Below are 21270 nucleotides of genomic sequence, written 5' to 3' on the forward strand. Positions count from 1 at the left end.
AAGTAAGTGGGGTTTGTTTATGTTGGGGGTGTGTTGAGGGTGTGGGTGGGGGGTGTTATGGGTGTGTTGAGGGTGTGGGTGGGGTGGTGTTATGGTTGTGGTTGTGGGTGGGGGTGTGGGTATGTACGTGTGCTCGCATGAGAAAGGTGCAAACGTTTGGTGGTTCGCACCTTTCTCATGCAAACTTTCCGGCCACGGGCAAATCAGCCGCGGTCATTCACATACATCCAAAGCATATATCAAGTATGCACTCAATCAAGCATTACCAGAAACTGCATTGTGGTTTGAGGTGACCACAGCAACAGTACATGTCCAGAATGAATGTGCATGGCTGCGATAACCCTCACTGAAAAATGACACATGGAACTATGTCAAAGGTCCAGAAGATGTGCCAAGATAAAAAGACACAGATGAATTGAGCTACTTGAAGTTTAATCAACGAGAACTATCTGTGTAAGGTGAGGGGCTGCTCCCAAAGAGCACCATTCAATCATTATAAAGCCCCAGACAAATAATTCTTGAGGTTGTATATGAGGGACATCGGAGCATGGTGGCAACACACTGTCTCCTCAGTGCAAACTTAGGGTTCTTAAAGACACAACTGTTGTGGAGGAAAGTCTACCTCCACTGTTCCAAATATCGAAACTGCCACTCCATGCCCGGTGCCCATCACTTTCTCTGGACTCACGGGTGGGTGACTTCATTCTTGCGATTACTCCAGGTCCCTAACAGTCCATCCAGTCCCCTCACTAGCATACCCCATGGTTACAGCCGTCCTATACAGGATGTTCAATGAGTGGGGAGTTCCAGTGGTGGCTAGAATCGCATAATGAACCATCTTTCAATAGTCAAGAGTTTGCAAAGTTTGTAACACACATTGGATTCAAACATTGATGGATCACACCACTTTGGCCAGAAACAATTGGCGTGTTGTAAAGAATCAGCTCTATCAACATGCCAGGGGGCTGACTATCAACATAAGAACATTCCAGAAAGCTGAAGGAGAACTGGTTCAAGAAACCCTCTGGACAACACCATTCTGGTCATGAGCGTATAGCAAGGCAACATGTCAGAACCTGTCTCTCATATGTGAGGCCAGATGCACCAATCTACAGTGCATTGTTGGGGGAAAGAGATACAAATAGGAGACAGAGCATGCCCCAGGTGTAGAAGTCAAGTGGGGGTGAGGACATTTTGTTTCGGTCATAATAAGGGAGGAAAAGTGAAGCATATTAAACAAACACTCTCAAACAGCTGAAGGGGACTATGATGACAGCACCACTGGATGACAGACAGATAATGAGGAATGCCTCACAGATCATAACGCTGATAAAACATTAGGAAACAGTGAGAATGCAGTGGATATCCGTGTGTAGAGGAAGGAGGAATCACTGCTGAGTAATTAGGATGGGCAAGAGGTTACAATCTTGATCCCGAAATGCCCAGCCTGTTGTTGAAAGAGGGAGCCAGACCCAAAAAGGAAATTAATAAACCCCAGAGACACATGGAGGATGAATAGAAGGGAGTATCAGGTTATTGCAGGAGATTGTATCTGCCAAAGCCACCTGTGAGAACTAGTGGGGCATCCCCCTGTGGGGCTGAGTTTGTCCCCACAGGCCATTGGTAGAAAGCACCTGGCTGCAGGGTATAAAAAGTGGTGAACCAGGAGGGGCACATGTTTAGTCCCCATCTGGAGAAGAGGCGAGTTGCACAGGATAGCTGTTGACCTGTGCTATTAAAGGAATGTTACTTTATCAAGGAGTCCACCGTCTTCATATACAGGAAGCATCTGAGAATGATTCTGAATGAAAGAGGCATGACTGTGTGGAGTGTCAAGGAGTGTCAAGATGAAGCACATATTCCTATGAATCTTAAATCTTCCTAGCCAGCTGCAAGACTTTTAGACAGACAATGGTGCAAATATGCAAGAAACTGGAAACCTCCTCAGACAAGAAGAGCTCTCAAGTTGCCCCTGCTCGGAGGGAGCAGATCAGCCAGTCCTAGATGTTTCTTTGCATCCTGGGAAAACAATAAGACAAGGCCAACAATGAAATAAATAATAGAACCAACTGAGCTATTCACACCTGACATAGGACAAATTGAGAGCTTTGGACAAGAAGCATAAAATGTGAGGGAAAAAACATGTGACGGCATAAGGTTTCTCTCTGAGAGGCAGACTAAATATGTACAGCACTACTGGAAGCAGCAGATGTTTACCTCACAAACACACAATATATGAGGCACAGGCAGTTACTGTGCCAAAGGTATTCACATATAAACAGTTATAGCATGCCCAGAAGGAGTGTAAAGTTCCTTCATACACAGGGCAAGAACAGAATGGGCACCAACTGTGCAGTCTCACAGGCACAGAGGCAGGCATGCAAAGGCAGGTGAGCAGATACAGAAAATCCTTACTCCTCACCCCAGCAAGGGGCAGTTATCAGTCAAGAAGTGCTTAGACAAAGTGAATGGGGTGTGGGAGGGATAATAGGTGCCCAGGAGAGAGGTGGGCATTGCAGCATACTCAGTAGGCCAAACATCTGCAAAGAGTCTGGAGGAGCGAACTACACTTATGTTAATGTTCTCACTCAAAATGTTGCTAGCATTACACACACACAAACACACAATCTCTCTCTCTCTCTCTGTCTCTCTCTCTTTCTCTTTCTCTTTCTCTTTCTCTTTCTCTCTCTCTCTCTCTCTCTCTCTCTCTCTGTTGGGTTTGCACTTTGTCAGTTAACAGGCACTGTTGCAAGAAATCAAGTAAAGACCCATAGCATTAAATCTATAGCACCCTATTCGAGAATCTATGACAGGGGTACACATCTCTGGAACCAGGGGCCAGCCCGCAAACTTGAGCCGTTAAGAGGCAAGTATTGTCCACTTGATCAAAATAAATTGGCAATGTCATAACTTCAAGTGACAACATTTTGTAACTTTTTAAAATCATATGATATGAATTTTTAGTTTTAAAGACCCTGCTACTGTCTGTACTGTCCTCATCTCAGCATTCTACCTGAGGGGTAATAATGAGGAGGACGCTGTCAGTATATGAGGGTCTTGCTTACAAAAGGCATTAAGTCTGACTTCTACATATATAAATATTTTTGTAAATCAGGCCCTTTGTCTTCTGATGATGAAGACATTGGGGGTCATTACGAGGTTGCCGGTCCGGAAACAACGGTGCCGGTAAGCTTGCCAGTACCGTTGTTTCTGGACTGGCAAACGACGAGTTCTGTGAGCGGGTGCCTTTCCGCCCACCAGGTCTGACCCAGCGGGCGCAAAGGCACCCGCTCGCAGACCTTAACGGATGCACTGGCACCATTCCTGAATGGTGCCGGTGCATACGTCCTCCCCATTCCCATTGAGTCCAATAGGACTCGAATGGGAACGGGGAGTTATATTTTCCGGCGGCCAGCAACGGGCAATTACCGAGACCGCTGGCGCTGTATTGCCCCTGTAAATCCCCATTGCCGGTTGGCGGAAAAAAAATAACTCTGGTGGGAGCCGTGCCGTTTTTACTGGCACGGCTACCGCCAGACTCATAATGAGGCCCGTTACATATAGTTTGTTAGCACATCCAATGTAAAAGGGAAACCAGCAACACAGTGAATTGACCACTGTTAGGAAAGATTTCATAATTGTATGTAATTTTCCCTCCATATGTCAACACCCAAACGTTTTGCTGCTGTTTAGACACCATTGACTGACTTTGCCAGAGAAGCACAGCCTTCAGCTGCACTCCTCTGAGCTTTCGCTCACTTTTTATGGGGAAACTGACATGCCTTTAAGACAGTAAGTACTGGGAGACTTTGTTTCCCTTAGTCCTTTCCTCATGTTGCAGCTTTTGCGCAAATTGTAATAAGTGTGCAATGTTTCTTACCATACAGCAAACTTGGGTCTATAGTCATTTTCCTAAGGGCCTAGAAACTCTCGCTGGACTTTTTATGAACTGTGCAGATGTGTCATGGACAGGACTGGTAGCAGCTATCTTTTCGCATTCTTTTTAACCCTTTCCTGCCATGTTAACCGCGTTAGGCACGAATAGGTGACCTGGCTCCAAAATGGCCATGCAACAAGGTTCTTTGTCCTGTCCTTTGGCTATCTTGCCCCTTCGCCTGCCCTAGGTCAAGCCGACCCAGGTCCGTCCTTATTTGGTCATGCACTTTCCCACGAATCCCAATGCCTTTGCAGGCTTTTGCATGCCTTGTGTGTGTGCCTCCAGGATGTGGGCTGGAACGTCTGGTTCCAATACACATCCTGGGTGCCAGAGAGTCTGGAGTGCCATGAAGGATGGGGACCACCGTGGACCAATTGATTGGTCCACGTATGGAGTCTGTGCTTGTGAGCAGATCTCCCATTGGGTCCTCTTCGTTTTGGTGCAAAGGGAACTTTGGATAAGAGAAGGCCGAAAACACCCATGCCGTGTTGATCTCCTGTGTTTTCAGTGAACAAAGGATAGGATCCAAGTATCCTGCAACTATGAAGCTGAGTCGAGGAACCGCTGGTGAACCGCTGGAAGGTTTGGCACCCTGAGCCCGCTGTCATCCCATGGGACCCCTATACATCTGGTCGTCCTAGAAGGTCTGCGAAGACGCTTCGACCCATTGGAATAGTGGGACCAACTATTCTCGGCACCTTCATCAAACCCTGCAAGTAAGCTTTCTCGGAAGTGTCCCTGGGCCAACCAGTGGACTGACCAGTAGACTGACCAGCTTACCCAGTTGCATTGCTCTGTCACTGCCGCCATTTTGAGGAGGCCCTTGAAACTTGGTATCCCGCTAGCCCTGTGTCCACGGCACCCTCACACTGAATTTTGTACACTTGGCGTTCCCAAGTCTGAAGTGAGATGAGTGTGCAAGGACCGGAGTAAACGCGGTTAACGTGTTGCCCTGCCACAGCAACATCGTTTGCAAGTCTGCTGCATTTGTGACCCTCTTGCCCCTGAAGCCTGCTACAGTGAAACTGGGTTGATTCATCCACCTAGAGCAGAGAACTGTCCCGTTTGGGAATCATCGCTGTATCTCAGGAACTAAAAGGTGCCGAGACGTCCTTTTTGCTGCATTCGAACCTGCAAACGAAGTGGACAGACCTGCCGAAGTTTGGGTCTGCTTGCATTGGAGACCGGTGAGTACTCAATACCTCAACCGGTGGCCCCTAGCGCAAGGGCCCATTTTTACACACAAGTGGCCTTTGGGGGCCCCTTTCCTTTCCACTGCTATGGCAAAATAGCGACTCCATCCGAACTCTCGAACTGCCTCTGCCTTCAAGTGGAGGCCCTTCTTGAATAGTAGGAACTTGTTCTGCATCGCCTCATCCACCTTCCCGAGCTGCTAGAGACCCCTGAAGAGACCCTATTCTGCCCATTGGAACAACCGTGTGCGTTTGCATTGCATGTACTCTTCTTAGGGCTTGGACTGCCTCTTAGTTAGGTGTATTGTTGATGTCGAAGGGGCCTAAAGACTATCTGCACTGCCTGTTTCCTTACCATCTAGGTTGTCGACATATTTCATGCATTTAACCCTTTAGACCCCAATGGTCTTGTATATATATTGTATTGATTGTGATGTGTTGGTTTACTTAGTGTTACTGTGATTCTTTTGCTATGGTCTATGTTGCAAAGGCCTTGTAATAAATGTGTCTATATTTTTGATATAACACCTGTCTGGAGTAATTTGTAAGTGTCCTTGCTTTGTGTGCTCATTGAGGTCCTTCAGTCACCCTCACCCCTCCTGAGACTTAGACTTGACGGCCTGCCATAGCTACACTGATTGGTCTGGCTTGTCCAGAGGTTCCCTGTTCCAAGAAACTAGGCTGGCCTTTTGAACCTCTGCCCCTCCAGGTCAGAGTTCAGAAATACATCTTAACAACCAAGATCGCGCAATGTGCTTAAGTGAGGGAAGCCAACATCTTATGACTCTGTTCTGTCAATGATCTGTTTTGAAGTAAATTTATAGCATTTGATCGGGTGGCTTGGTGCTTCCTCTGGGAGCTTATAAAAAAGGTTGCTTGCAGAGCTAGATTATTTTCTTGAATGTAGGCACTAGATTATGAACCTAGGCAAAGGATCTGTGTTGATGGGAAACTATCAAAACTTCTAAATATTAGAAGAGGAACTAGGCAAGGTCAAATGGTTCTATGCTATTTATTATATATGGGGATCCATTTCTGTACTACATCAAGACATGTCTATGAATCTTCAAAAACAATAAAATAACATCATTACTTTCTTTTTTTAATGTATTTATATCGCGCATAATGAACCCTAAGGCATGAAGGCGCATACAAGACAAACAAATCAAGAAGAGAATATGACGAAAAACATGAAACATATAACAAAGCAAAATACAATATATAAACCAAATAAATTCCCATGATTACTAATAAACGCTATCTTGTGGAGGTACCCCTGGGGGGGTAAGAAACAAGAGAAATATGGCAATCTACATATAGTGAGAAGACCTCAAAGAATAAGGTTACAGTCAGAAACCCCCCTAGGGAAGTATTTACACATACTAAGATAATAGGGTAGCAAGCTACTACCACAATGACAATGAGATTCCCAGACCCCCCTTTGTTTGCATACATTAACTTTGGGTTTCACCCTAAGTTCACAGGGCAATCCAGACGTGGACCCCTTGCTCACTGTTCTTAGAGAGGCAACAGTTTCACCTCACTGATGATGCCCAACAAGGCTGAAACACGTGTATGGGGTTACTGATGGTACTCTTGTTCAGAGGAGAATTGCCTACCATTTCGGCGCTGGACTGCCCCTGGGCAGTGCAAAGGCTGATATGCGGGGAAATTTCTTCTCTGTGAAAAGGACAGTGAGCTAAAGACTTGGTAGATTCTCTCCCAGGGGTTATTCACCCAAGAACAGGTCATTGGGCTGTGTTTGTGCTGGTAGAGAGATTCCCAGACCCCCCTTTGTTTGCATACATTAACTTTGGGTTTCACCCTAAGTTAACAGGGCAATCCAGACGTGGACCCCTTGCTTACTGTTCTTAGAGAGGCAACAGTTTCACCTCACTGATGATGCCCAACAAGGCTGAAACACGTGTATGGGGTTACTGATGGTACTCTTGTTCAGAGGAGAATTGCCTAGCATTTCGGCACTGGACTGCCCCTGGGCAGTACAAAGGCTGATATGCGGGGAAATTTCTTCTCTGTGAAAAGGACAGTGAGCTAAAGACTTGGTAGATTCTCTCCCAGGGGTTATTCACCCAAGAACAGGTCATTGGGCTGTGTTCGTGCTGGTAGAGAGATTCCCAGACCCCCCTTTGTTTGCATACATTAACTTTGGGTTTCACCCTAAGTTAACAGGGCAATCCAGACGTGGACCCCTTGCTCACTGTTCTTAGAGAGGCAACAGTTTCACCTCACTGATGATACCCAACAAGGCTGAAACACGTGTATGGGGTTACTGATGGTACTCTTGTTCAGAGGAGAATTGCCTAGCATTTCGGCGCTGGACTGCCCCTGGGCAGTACAAAGGCTGATATGCGGGGAAATTTCTTCTCTGTGAAAAGGACAGTGAGCTAAAGACTTGGTAGATTCTCTCCCAGGGGTTATTCACCCAAGAACAGGTCATTGGGCTGTGTTCGTGCTGGTAGAGAGATTCCCAGACCCCCCTTTGTTTGCATACATTAACTTTGGGTTTCACCCTAAGTTAACAGGGCAATCCAGACGTGGACCCCTTGCTCACTGTTCTTAGAGAGGCAACAGTTTCACCTCACTGATGATGCCCAACAAGGCTGAAACACGTGTATGGGGTTACTGATGGTACTCTTGTTCAGAGGAGAATTGCCTAGCATTTCGGTGCTGGACTGCCCCTGGGCAGTACAAAGGCTGATATGTGGGGAAATTTCTTCTCTGTGAAAAGGACAGTGAGCTAAAGACTTGGTAGATTCTCTCCCAGGGGTTATTCACCCAAGAACAGGTCATTGGGCTGTGTTCGTGCTGGTAGAGAGATTCCCAGACCCCCCTTCGTTTGCACACAAAGCACAATCCCTATTGGATAGCGAGCTCCATTCACTCGAACCAGTTATTCGTAGAAGCTTAAGGCCAGTCAGTATGAAAACCCTTGGTCTCGTTCTTTGCTACAACCATCCAAGCACCTTATTTCATAACATCTCTCTAGTCTCTCTTCCCTCTGTCTTCCCAATATTGGTGATAGCAAAGTTACGGCTATCCCACACCAACGGTTGGGTACTTATGTCAATAATCCTTGGCATTTGAGACTTTCTTAGTCTCACATTCCGTTTGGCGACCTGCTTAAATGAAGTGTTCCCCTCAATAACTTGTACGTTGGGTATTCGGACAGACTTGTAATCAGGCGCTGGAGTTGAGAGAAGCTTTTCCATAGCTAGTCCCTCAAGATTAGCAGTAGAGGCTATACTCAGGGCCTTGGAACCAGGTATTACCCCGGCAGGAGCCATCCCTGTTCAATATCGTTTGAGAAGCTTGGTCCACCCTCACCCCAAACATATTAAACTGATGTTGTTGCAATACACACAACACATTGAAAATAATCTCTTTGGCATATCTCTAATCTATCTGAAGAGTTGAGAAGAAATTAAGGCTATGAAATTAACCTAACCAAAACAATAATCCAATGCAATACCAAGTCAAATTACACATTTGTCCGTAGTCACAATCATGTTAACTAGTTGGGAGGATGTTGAGATGAGGTCTTCAAGTGCAACTATGAAACCTTATATTCAGAAATGACTGCCACGTTAAAGATGGCATAACTTTCCAATATTTCTAAAGAACAAGGGTTGAACTGATCCCCGGAGCATATTAAATAAACTATGCCCTCAAAATTCAAGAAGAATTATGGAATATAATTTAAAAACAAGATAATTAGTTCATATACAATAAGATGGCATGTTTCGCTATACAATAGATGGCCATCAATTGAATAGTTCCAGATCGGCATCAGGGAACTGCACATGTCACTCACCAATTTATGTCACTGGTAGTGCACATAGATAACACCCACAAAATAATGTGTGTACCCCACAGCCAAGTGACTCGATTACTATACAAAAAACAGTAAAAATCCTTCAAAACGGTTTGTCACAGCTTAATTTCAACCACCATCAATTCACAAGAGCAATGTAGAACCAAGACCAAATGCACAAATATATTGTTGCAATATCGCTCTACAGGACATGTTTCTGTTCATTTTCTTTCAAAGCAGAATATTCATCAGGATCAAAAAGAAGCTTTAATGAAGTGTGGTCCTTACAATGAGTTGTCATTGAAAAATATGTTCTTCAAAGCATACAGTACAATCCGATCTATTATATTCTGTGGTTTTATCCCTTTATGCCCCTTGGTATTGTGTATATATATTATAGTAGTGTTGTGTTGGTTTGATGTATTACTATTGATAATTGCTGTGTGTTGAATTTCAAAGGCCTTGACTAAATGTACTTATATTTTTAATCTAGATACACCTGTATGTCACCCTCACCCCTCCTGAGAACTAGTCTTGACTGCCGCCAATGCTACCTTGATTGGTCTGGCTTGTCCAGAAGGTTACCCTGTTCCAAGAAACTAGGCTGGCCTTCTGAACCTCTGCCCCTCCAGGTCAGAGTTCAGAAATACATCTTAGCAATGAGAACAGCACACTCAGCTGTAGGATCAGAGACAGAGAGAAAAGTGACAGTATGCCATAAGAGGCAAAGATGAAATCAGCATCAGCATGTGGAGGACACCTGACTAATTTAAAGAAGTCCAAATATAAAGCTGAGGTCCTTAACATCAGTGACCAGACTGAAGCAAGACCCCATGTTTGACATGGCTTTGGGCTTATCTGGGTTCAGCATAAGAGAGTAATGAGTTTCCTAGCTAGGATCAGCTGTCAGACAGTGCTGAAACTGAAGCGATGCATCGGTCCAAATGAATGAGGATCTGAGGACCATCAACATAAGTATAGAAAGTAAAGTTACATGAGGAAACGAGAGCTGCAAGAGGCTAACAAATAGGGAGGTCAGAAGGGGGAACAGAGGGACGGCATTAGGGACACAACAGTGACAAATGAAGAGATCCAGGAGAGTGCAGTACTTTCCAGGCCATGGGAGGGGAGCCTGCTAAGGAGGAGGGCATGGTCCACAGTGTCTAATGCCACAGAGAGGGCTGGTGGCATGACTAGGCCAATGACACCTCCAGACTTGATAGTTGTTCAGATATCCAGCATGGCGAGAAAAGCTGACCATGTGCCTCTTTCTGGATGGAAACCATTTTAGAAAGAGCATCAATAATAACCTAAGGTCAGGGAAGCCCGCCAATATGGTCTTGCCTGAGAGAACGGTGTCTTAGCTTAGCTTGGTGCCAGGTCCAGTGTGGCGTCTACACTATCAGCGGCAAATGTGGTGTTTTAGGAAATTGAGACCCATTCCTCTACCACTGACATTGACATCCGCATGGCACTGTGTTTGGCAGATAACCCCAGGATGGGCTTGGCCACCAGCGTATCAATATTGTGGCATGGCGCTAATGTATTGAGGTTATGAGCAGAACCTGTGTTAGGACGCACTTCTTTCGACAGAGAAAGAGGACTTTGCAGACTGCAAGATATTTGTTGACGTCTTGTTACCGATTTAGGAGGGCCGTGCAGGCAGGCTATTGCTCCCACTACTCTTTCCAGCATGGATTTAATATTCACCATCGTCCCCTCCAGGGTCGGATTGGCCCCTCGGCCTTTCGGCCTGTGGCCGGGCCGAAATCGTCCCTGGGGAGTGGGGGCCGGTTTCTGGCCATGTCTGGGATGGTTTGGAAGAAAAAGAAATAGAAAAAAATATATATTTTTTTTCAATTCTTTTTTTCCAAAAGCCTTTTATCCTTCTTAGGTCAATAAATGAGTACCAACACAGGTTGGGTGATATTGTATGCATATTTGTTCTATAAAAAAGAGCTTAAGCATAAGTGCTAAACAATAACAATATCATTTGGCCTTGGACGTCTGCTTGGATTCACAGTAATTTAGTGTACTTAGGAACAATGCTATTTGATGCCACTTCCTGTTTTGTCAAGGGGTGAAAGATTGTGTTTCATCGCTTCCCGGGATGTCACTTTGGGGTGGGGTCAAATGACATCACTTCCGGTGATGTCATCAGAGGTCAAGGGTCGTGAGGCAAGGGCTGGGCACTTTGAGGTGAATGGTGGGCCACTTTTTTTTGGGTGACCGGGACTATTTCTTGTCCCAGTCCGACCCTGCTCCCCTCCTTCATTTGCACCATAGGTGTGTTACCGCTGTTCGGCTCGACAGTGTGATGCTGTGCTTTCTCTTTGCCTTAGGTCTCCTCGCATATGTGCCCCAATCCCTCACTTGATTTTCCAAAGGAATTCCTTCTAGCCACAGATCTTTTACCCCCAGTGGATAATTTCCACGGAGTCATCCTGTTCATTCCTGAATTCCATACAGGGCACATTACTGACAGGCTCTGATTATGTTTGGGGCGGGGGCGTGGATTTAAGCTCTATCATTTTCAGAAGCAAAGCAGAAAGAATCTGGAAAGTTTCTGTCTTCGTGGTATACTGCATCCAGAAGGTTGAAAAGGACAATCCAGATTCAGGCCTTGCAGTAGTTCAGCAAAGTGTATCCTGGGAGATGCAGTTTCTCCCTGCAACAGAACATTTGAAATTTTGGAAAGTACAAAGGTTTGTATTGGAGCAAATCAGGCGATGCTCGTGAGCACCTCAGATTCACATTTAATACCTAATTGACAAAGCCTAGAACCTGAGCAAATGTGCAGCTTATCCGAACACGGGACTCTGACTTTCTGATCATCCATGTTTCTCTACATACTAGGGGTTATCTATTTAAAATATGAAAATGTAATGCTCCTGTATTCTAGAGCAGCCCATGTGTTGGTGTGTTTCATGCAAACATTGTGCAGATAGACCTTCGGTAGTGGCTCATCATGGCTCATCATGGCACTAGCTGAAATAACGTACAACAGCCATATCATTAAATTGTACTCATCAAAGTGCACCGCGGGCAACCCCATTCAATATCAAGCAACAATCATGATGTGATTATCAAAAACATTTTGTATAAAGGCTTTTGGCATGACCTCCCCATGAACGTTACTAAAACGTAGAAGGTCCTTCTAAATAAACTCAGATCCCACATCTTCTCTTCTCACCTTTTAAGCAGATGGAGGAATCCTCACTAGGAATTCTTTTCCACAGCAAATTCTGTGACTGTTGTTTACATGCCACTGGCATCCATTCAATAATGTACCCGAGGACAGCGGGATGAGGGGCTTCCCACATGACCAGGATTCCATCTTGATGAGATGAAACAATCTGCATGTTTCCAGGAGGTGGGCAATCTGAAATGAAAAATTCGACAATTGGCCGATGCATTTGTTTGTAGACTGGCACATATTTGCTGAGACATGATATAAACAATAGTATGCAATGAACCAACAGTCATCTATACTCCTGCCCCCTTCCTTGCTGCATTTGCACGTTCTGAATACTCACAAGGCGTAGTAGGTTCGTCCTCGTTTTCCTTATTTATTTTATTTATTTATTTGTGTATCGCATCAAACCTGAAGGTGTCTGGGAGCTTATGCTTAAGAGATTGGTTACGGTGCTTATGGTTACAGAAAGAAAGCGCAGGAATTGATTACATAATAGCGAGACATACAGAGGCAAATACATCACAGGCAAAAGTGCAAGAAAAGAGTTCAGGTGAGCACATTCATGGAGCCTAACCCCAAGTTGCAGGGTGGCTGCGACACAGAGGTGCAGTAAAGTCAATCAGATGGCACATTCATGGAGCCTAACCCCATGTTGCAGGGCAGCTGCGACACAGAGATGCAATAAGGTCAATCAGATCAGCACATTCTTGGAGCCTAACCCCATTTTGCAGGGCGCCTGCAACACCCCCCTCTGTTCCTAAATATTGTGTTTTTATGTAATGTATTGCAATGTACCTCCCACCACTGCTCCCTCCCTTGCCCTGTGGGCGCTTTGAAACAGTATTGTCTGATTGTATAAGCGCCTAACAAGCAAACAATAAATAAATACATAAATAAATAAATAAATACACTATTAACTACTGTAGTTTCTGTTAACTTTTTTTCTCTGGATGCTTCAAAGGGAACTGCGACTTAGCTTTCTTGCTTCTATCCAACTCTCCATGTCACCATTCTCTTCCTAACCTTTACTGCCTCATCTTCAATTCTTATTTATAGTCCCCCTTTAATTCTTGACAGATTTGGGTTCCAGGTGCAATGTTTACCTTGTGTCTTCAGAGTAACTCTCTTCCATTCTGGCTAGTTACCTGTTTGGACTTTAGAGCTCCCTTTGATGAATGGGTTCTCATACCAAACACACTATTCACTCATTCAACATTTGGAGTCTCTTCATTGGAGGAATGATGTTATCTAATAAGAAATAATAATCAAGTCATGTTTATTTAGCACGTGCTGTGCCTCAAATATCGCAAAAGCGATATGACGTTGATGGATTAGCAGGATATATAGGGTGGCAGATTCTGCCCAACATCTCGCAACAGCTGTGACGGTGCAGTAACTGACCACAGGTGACGTATTACTGCAAATAAACCCCTGACAAATCCTCAGCGTAGGATTGCAAATGGCAAGAACACTGAATCAGGCTAAGCCATTGCAAATAAAGACTGCCAGGTTCCTCTGAAGGTTTCATGAGTAACAAGAGCTTAGCAATGCAATAGAAACAAGCATTGGCTAGAGCAACAGTTTGGGCTTTTTGTAGGCATGGGAAAGACACTTTACAGTCACTGCCATAGTGGTAATAACGGGCCATTGATGGTAGCCGGTGCAAAATGGTGAGTATATTTAGGCATCTAATAGCAATGCTTGACAAATGCCTAATACTTATACAAAAGCCAACTAGGTTGGCTTTGCCAATGCTTGTCTTTAACAGGACTTCAGTGACTGACACGCTTAGTGCTTATGAAAGAAGACCTGGCTACGAAATTTCTATTACACCATTAGTGGGTTTACAGCGCAAATTAAGTTTATCTCAGAAGACTGCTTTTAAAAAAACCCTGACAGGCACCTCGAGCACAAAGTTTGATGCTAAGGCTTTATTAAAGCAAACTCAACGGTTTCCCATGAGGAGGTGTTTTGGGTGATCAAGGGCAGGAACTGGGTGGGAATGGCCATGGGGATTAGCATGGCCATGGGCAGTCAATGGGTGGGCAAATAACTAAACAACACCTACGAGCTGTGTATCCCTCTGCACGCTAATGCAATAGTTTTGACTTATAGGTGCGCAAGCACCACCTAATAGCCCAGACTAAAAAGGAGCAGTCGGAGCAAGGAGGAGATGCTGGTAGCACTTAGACAGTACTGGGGAGGGGAACAGGTTGGGACTTCCAAAGAACCCAAAGAAGAGGAGAAGAAAGTCCTCCTCATCTGGAGGTCTTTACATACCCTGCTCTTCCTATCCAGTCGAGCACCTCTGATAACCCTGCACCTTTACTTGTAAACACCTGGGTTTGTCCCCTTTACAAACCCATGAATAGGTTTGCACTTATACCTATGTATGAACCATAGAGGTACAATGATTCCACCATCTCTGGCCCCTCTTCTGCACTGAGAAGTCAAAGGACAGCCACCCTTTGATTTCCCCTCAGTTCCTGCAAAGGGGAAGGTGGGATGCTTTTGTGACCGCTCCTCTTTTGCTTCTCACTACTATGATACAATGTTCACATAATCGCCTAATGGTTGGTTTAATGATTGGCCATCCAACCCTAGTGCAAGTTGGGCCCATATCCCATAGAATTTCCTACTGATGAAGCTGGACATCCAGTGAAACATGGGTCAAGGACAACATAATATAAAATACCTACCGGTGTTTGATTTGAGCACATTAGGAGATCATACATACACACGTGTTTGATTTAGATGTAAAACAACAAGGATTGCAGAAGAAAACACATATACAACAAGTATTTGATTTACTTGTAAAAAAACTGCATAGAAGACACTTGTGTAATTTGTTTTATATTCACAAATCTGGCAACCAATGAAAGAGTTAGAGCCATATATCGTTTTCTTTTGTAAAGCTTTCTTACTCACTTCAGAGTCACAGGGACATAGCACCCGGTTTTTTCTATGCCAGAATTCGCCTTCACTGGAATGCATATAGCACCAGCTCTCTATTTTTAATCCAGGCAGAGAAGGATTGGGCCTGTCCCACTTCCTCCTGATATTGTGCCCTTCTTCCCCTTCACACCAAATAACAGACCGAGCGCTCTTCCCACTGCCAAGGAGTGGCAGTTATTCCTGCCCTCTTAGTGTCCCAGCTCCAAGTCTCTTTTTTCACCTCAGCAGGTGGACCAATCTGTCCAGGTGCCCACGGAACCTCAGGACCCTGCTTCCTCTGACTTGGGCTCTCCTGAAGTGCCACCAGGTTTTTGCTCTCTGCCACTCTGTGCTGTATGCTCCCAGAGGACTGATTCTCCCTATTCATTCGCGTCCACTCTCCCACACAATTACCGCTCTGTCCTTTTATGGGCCTTGCCTGCAATCTCAGCAGTCTCTAATCTCCATTCAGATTTGTGGTGCTCAATCTTTCATTTTGTGGGGCTCAACGATTCACTAATAATCTTACTTGCCCAAGGTGCTTTGGTCAGTGGCTTTTTGAGTGTGGACATAGCCCAGCAGGAGTCCCACCTCCATGCTTGCTCTGCTTTCCTCTGCTCCAGCTCAAAGTTTCGGCTCCCTGTGGCTTTCCGACCGCAGCAATGTATCAGTGGACTAGGCCGCTGCATTTGCTGGAGTTTCGACAGCTGTTTGGATCATGGAGATTTCTTATTTCCTAAATCTCGGGGACCCAAGCATGACAACCTATTTATATCTAAACATAAACAATTGCTGGGTTTTCGGACAGTATTTATCCTGGATTGAAAAATCAACTCACACAATTATACTTATTAGGTTTGGCTTAGATATTCCCCCCTTGCAATTTTTACCTCCAAATTTCCAAGATGTTTGTTTGTTGTGCCTGTTCTGTAGCAATGTGGTGAAAAAGTTACTCATTTTATTCTTTGTGTATTCTAACCAAACGACACAATTGATTAGAGCACAGCTCACGAAGTATCGGGTAAAACTGATTGAGGAGGCTTTGAGTTTGCTTAACCATTAAAAAATCATGTGCTGACTTAGCGAATTTCCTTCGCATTGCTTTTATAATTAAGAAGAGAGCATTTAATTAGATGATATCGCCCTTCTCTCTTTTGGACATATTTGCACTCAGTTACCTTGCAATTGTAGACAACTTTTGATGCTTCTTCTTTAGTGGATTACGTTGTACACAAGTCTATAGCCTGCTCTTATTTCTAGTATTGTTTTTATTTTATTTTTCTAAACTCTGTTTATTGATTCAATAGCAGTATGTACCAACAATAAACATGAACTCCAACAAGTCACTTGACATATCAGCATAACAGCATTACATTTCCATGGAACATTCTCTGCAGACACCTGGATACCGTAAAGAAAGGGGGTGAGGGGCATGATATGAACATTACGGGTCTATGGTGCAAAGAATCATCTCCATCATCCCATTTCCCCCAAATCCTCTGATATTTCCTAGGACATCCTCTGGCTACGTTTTTCCAGGGACGCACATCATTCCATCTCGTTAGACCATCGATTTAAGCACAATTTGTCCGCTCAGCCCCAAGTAGCAGCGATCTGTCTCTTCCCCACTCCCATTGCCATAGCCAGAAACATCTTTTTACATTGAGTGACATCCTCCCCATATGCCCAGCAATACCAATTTTGGGTCCTGTGGGACTGGAGATCCCAAGGTCTCAGAGATCTTGCTGATGCATCTCCCCCAGAAACTCTGGATCATGTCACAGCCCCACACCATGTGAAAGAAAGTTCCCTCTGCTCTCTTACATCTCAGGCATTCCCCATTGTCTGCGATCCCTCAGTGTGCCATCGCTGAGCGGGAGTAGTATGATTGGTGTAATATGCTGAGTTGGATCAGCCTCACTCTAGCATCAATCCCAATATCTTGTGGAAACATGAGTGCCTCCAGCGGGCCTCGCTCCCTCTCCCCTTTTTCTTTCAGTCTCGTCAGCTCCCGGGTCCCGAAAGAACTGAGGACCTGGTACAGTGTAGAGGTGACCTTGGTCGGGATGAGGTCTGGGAGAACATTCACCTCATTATTTCTAGTATTTTAATGTTTTTTTATATTAACCGAGTAATGAATTCGATGGAAGAGCCTGTATTTCTATTTATTATTGTTTTGTGTATTATAATTGCATCTGTTTTATTTATTCTTCTGTCTGTGTTTATTGCTGTGTGCACTTAGATGGCTTATCACCAGATAAAGTTGGATATGCATATGAAAATGGAGGCGTACGTTGGGAGGCCTGCTTGCGAGCGCAACCTTGTGGCAGCATGTTACAACTCACTTCGTTCTTAGTCCTTATTCCTGCAAAGCATGCTGAGCTCACATCTCCCCGGAAGGATTCCTTCTGGCAAACATGATCCTCTAGTGTTCATCACTGGGCCACACCATCTCCCCTGAGTCAGTTTCATTTTAACATGCAATCTTGATAATAGATTTCCAGAATGCATGGGAATCTGAAAAACATATTGGTACGCAATAGAAAACTCGATCTACCTGGAAGAGGCCAACCCCAGTAAAGTGGATGTCCCCAGGTAGTGAATGCTGGACCAGACCAGGAGAAGGGATAATATGGATCCACAGACCTCTTCACATACATCCCCACACTGGGAAAGGGAACAGTCACAGGGCTATTCACGCTTTTCCCACCACAACTGATGGTCAAGAACCCCAAGTGGGCAGTATCAGAAAGGTTCAACCCCCCACTAACACTACAGCAAGGCCAGGACACCAAGGGGGAAGCCCCAGGACATTCCCCTCCCATTCCTCATCTACTGATAGGCAGGAGCATGAACAGAGATATCCAGGGCCTCAATACTACCCCATATCCTTAGTGCTGCCAGCGAAGAGAGAAGGGGCTGCCCATGGCCCCTGAAGAATCCCTTTCCCATAACAGGGATCCTTTCAGAAATCCCTGTAGCTCCCTAACCAAACCCAGTGCTCCAGCATAGAAAGGGAAGTCTTTCCTTTCAGAGATAATGGGCGCGAAAGGGTTGGGCCGTGTTAGTCCAGTTTTAGTATCAGGCAAAATCCAAGTTTTGATACATGTTACTAGAATAACAATATATTATGCTAAATTGGTAGTTCCATAAGCTTGTGAATTCCCACAGACCTCTTAATCATATGGTGGTCACAAGACAAATGGGCAACAAAAGAAACATACACACATGGACAAAACTTTGACATGCCTTTTCCCCCATGTAAAAGTGATGTCCAGCTCTGTGTGAGTATTTTTTGGTTGCCCATTTGTCTTGCTTTCAGAGATATAGGGCCTCATTACGAGTTCGGTGGTAGCCATGCCGCTATTGGCGGCATGGCTGCTGCCGAAATCGCATCCGTGTCCAGATCCTCAGAATGAGGACTTACCGGGCAATTCCGAGTTCGGAAGGCCCAGTAATTCCTCCCTCCATGGACCCGGACACGGTCCTTCCCCATTCCCATTCAGGGCTCAAATGGGAATGGGAGAGGGAGCAAACAACGGGCCATTACGAGATGGCCCTTTTTTTGCTCCCTCTTCCCCTCACGGGACCCGCTCTGCACGTCTGGTAAAACCAGACGTGCAGAACGGGCCCCGCGAGGGGAACTCGTAATCGGGCGGTACGGGGTTGACGGCACCGGCACCTTTACCGGTGCCGTTAACCCCGTACCGCTCGACTCGTAATGAGGGCCATAACGTTATAGTACTTTCACAAACCCCGTGGAGCAAGGCCCTACATTTTCTCCAGTAGAACTGGTATGGGGGAATCAATTTCCATGTTTGCGTGCCACATGGAGGTCCCGCGGATACAATGTGCCTCATTACGAGTATGGAGGTAGCCATGGTGCTATTATCGCCATGGCTGCCTCCATACCGGGCTCCAATACCGGGTTCCTTCAATGGGGAATAACCGGGTCATTCCAACAATGGAGGACCCGGTAATTCCTCCATGAATGAACCATTCCCCATTCCCATTGAGCCCCTCTAGGGCTCAATGGGAATGGGGAGGGAGCTAATAACAGTCATGTTAATAACGGCCTGTTATTAGCTCCCTGTTACCCTCGCGGGACCCGGAAAGGACATCTGGTTTTACCAGACGTCTGTTCCGGGTCCCGCAAAGGGAACCTCGTAGTAAGCGCTTCCGTAATGAAGGGTGCCGGTCCCGTACCGGCACCCTTCATTACGGGACCGCCAGGGTCGTAATGAGGCCCAATGGCAGGTTTGGACAATGCAAATGTGATTCTCATGGAATGCGCAAACAAGGAGATAAACAAACCTTATTATTTACAAATCGCAAGGGTTACAAACGTGCAAGTCCCAGACAATGAACCATGGCTGAAAGTAACAAACAGCCTACTTGCTTACCCAAAGATTGTCCGACTTCAGAATCACACATTAGCAGAGCAGATGGAACCAGACTCCCATAGCCAATAAGGCCAGGGCTTCTAAGGTAGGATAGAGATTCCAGACCTGCCAATAGCACTTCTGAAATCCAATATGGTGGCATAACACCAGCCTAACCCAATTCCGAACCATTTAGCCCTCAACCCAGGGACCAATCACAGACGAGCACAGCCCTCAGTACACAGGTGTCCTGAATGTCAGGAAGCGCCACCCCAGGGAAGGAGAGACCCTGCTGTTTAATGCAGCCAGCAGAGTCTGCTGTGGTGGGGATTTCAAGAAGAAGTTAAAGGAATGATTTGGTGAAATATGGCAAGAGAGAGGAGTATTGAGAGGCAATCAGAAGGAGAGAGCAGAAGGTGAAGTGAAGGTCCAGGGGAGGTTAGCACAAGAAAGCGATGTTATCAGATGGGATTGTTGTGGAGTGAAGGAGTTTGGAGGAGAAGAGAGTTACCATGAGGGGGAGACGAGTTGGTGGAGAGTGGTCCTCCTGATGAACCATCAGAGAAAGAGTCAAAGTCGAGTAGAGTCTTTTGGGGAAATATCAAGGAGGTTGAAGGGTAAACGTTACATCAAGGAGAAGGGGCAATTCCCACTAGTGGATAATAGTTGTGATGAGGTTATAGGGGAGTGCACAAAAATAAGTAAGAAAGAGAGTGCAGAGGTTGGAGGAGAATCCCACTACAAGACTACAACATAGGGGGAAGGCAAAGATGAAGGCCCGTAAAACAATAGGTGGCAGGAAAGAACTAGATGAGTAGATGGACATACCAAATCATTAGCAGTGGGAGGAGAGCAGGTGCTAGGGCAGTTTTTCTATAAAACTATCCCCATGGTATACAGAGCCCCAACCTCTAGTAAAAGTCTCTACTACTCAAGGTTTGGGTAGTATGGCAGGAAGGAGATGCAAGTTTTAGGTAAGTACAAATAACTTAGTACATACATAGGCCCCAAGAAACACGTATACACTTGTTATATCAAAATAGGAATTCATTTTATATATACAAGGCAAACATAAATCTTCAGATAGGTAAGTTCTATTTTAAAGCAAATAAACACAACAGAAAAACAAATGCTTCTGGTGAGTAAACCACAATGTAAGGACTTATTGAATAATGAAATTCACAGGTAAGTAAAACCACTGTTATAGCAACTCAGAATATTATGTTGTAGGAATAAAATGAATAACAACACTACCGATAGCAGGTCAGTACTTTTCAAGACGTATATTACTTTTCGGAGGCCTTGAGGCTATAGCAGTCCATCCCTATCTTGGTATGCGGTCTTCAAAGTCAGATTGGAGGGAAAGTAGGTAAGACACAGCTGTAGAAAAAAAGGCAACGTGCCAAAGGATTCTTCAGTATAAGTAAGCATCAAGCTTTTGTTAGTAACAAATGTCAAGGCTCCCTGTATGCGCACAAGGCCTGGGCAAACGTGTATGGGCGAACACCCAAACACTGGAATCAGCACTCCAGCAACAAAGGAGCGACAGAAAGACTCTAGGTAAGAATTACCCAGAGCCCCACAGTACCTTAGGAGTGATGAAGAAGTCAAAGCTGGATGCCTTCGAGATGCAACTGCGGTGCACCGGGTCTCCTGTTCCTTGGTCGTGGTGATGAAAGGAGGGACTCTGGAAGGGACTTTGCAGCAGTAGTCGAGAGAGGGGACTCCCAGCAAAAGATTCTTCATGCTCCAATGCAGGCCTGTGGTTTTGGTGCCCTTCAATGAAGAACGATTCT

The 21270-nt window shown here is 45.2% G+C and overlaps 1 protein-coding gene across 1 annotated transcript in view; it reads right to left on the bottom strand.

Annotated features, from left to right (window-relative positions):
- The window catches only part of IL23R (interleukin 23 receptor), a 777663-nt gene that overhangs the window by 366562 nt on the left and 389831 nt on the right, over positions 1–21270 (bottom strand). Inside the window, exon 10 of the mRNA XM_069641944.1 lies at positions 12156–12344. Within this exon, the coding sequence (XP_069498045.1) occupies positions 12156–12344 (189 nt within the window). The remainder of the gene's footprint in view (positions 1–12155; positions 12345–21270) is intronic.

The sequence above is a fragment of the Ambystoma mexicanum genome, chromosome 1q, assembly GCF_040938575.1.
Source record: "Ambystoma mexicanum isolate Mex_15411 chromosome 1q, UKY_AmexF1_1, whole genome shotgun sequence".
Classification (NCBI taxonomy): domain Eukaryota; kingdom Metazoa; phylum Chordata; class Amphibia; order Caudata; family Ambystomatidae; genus Ambystoma; species Ambystoma mexicanum.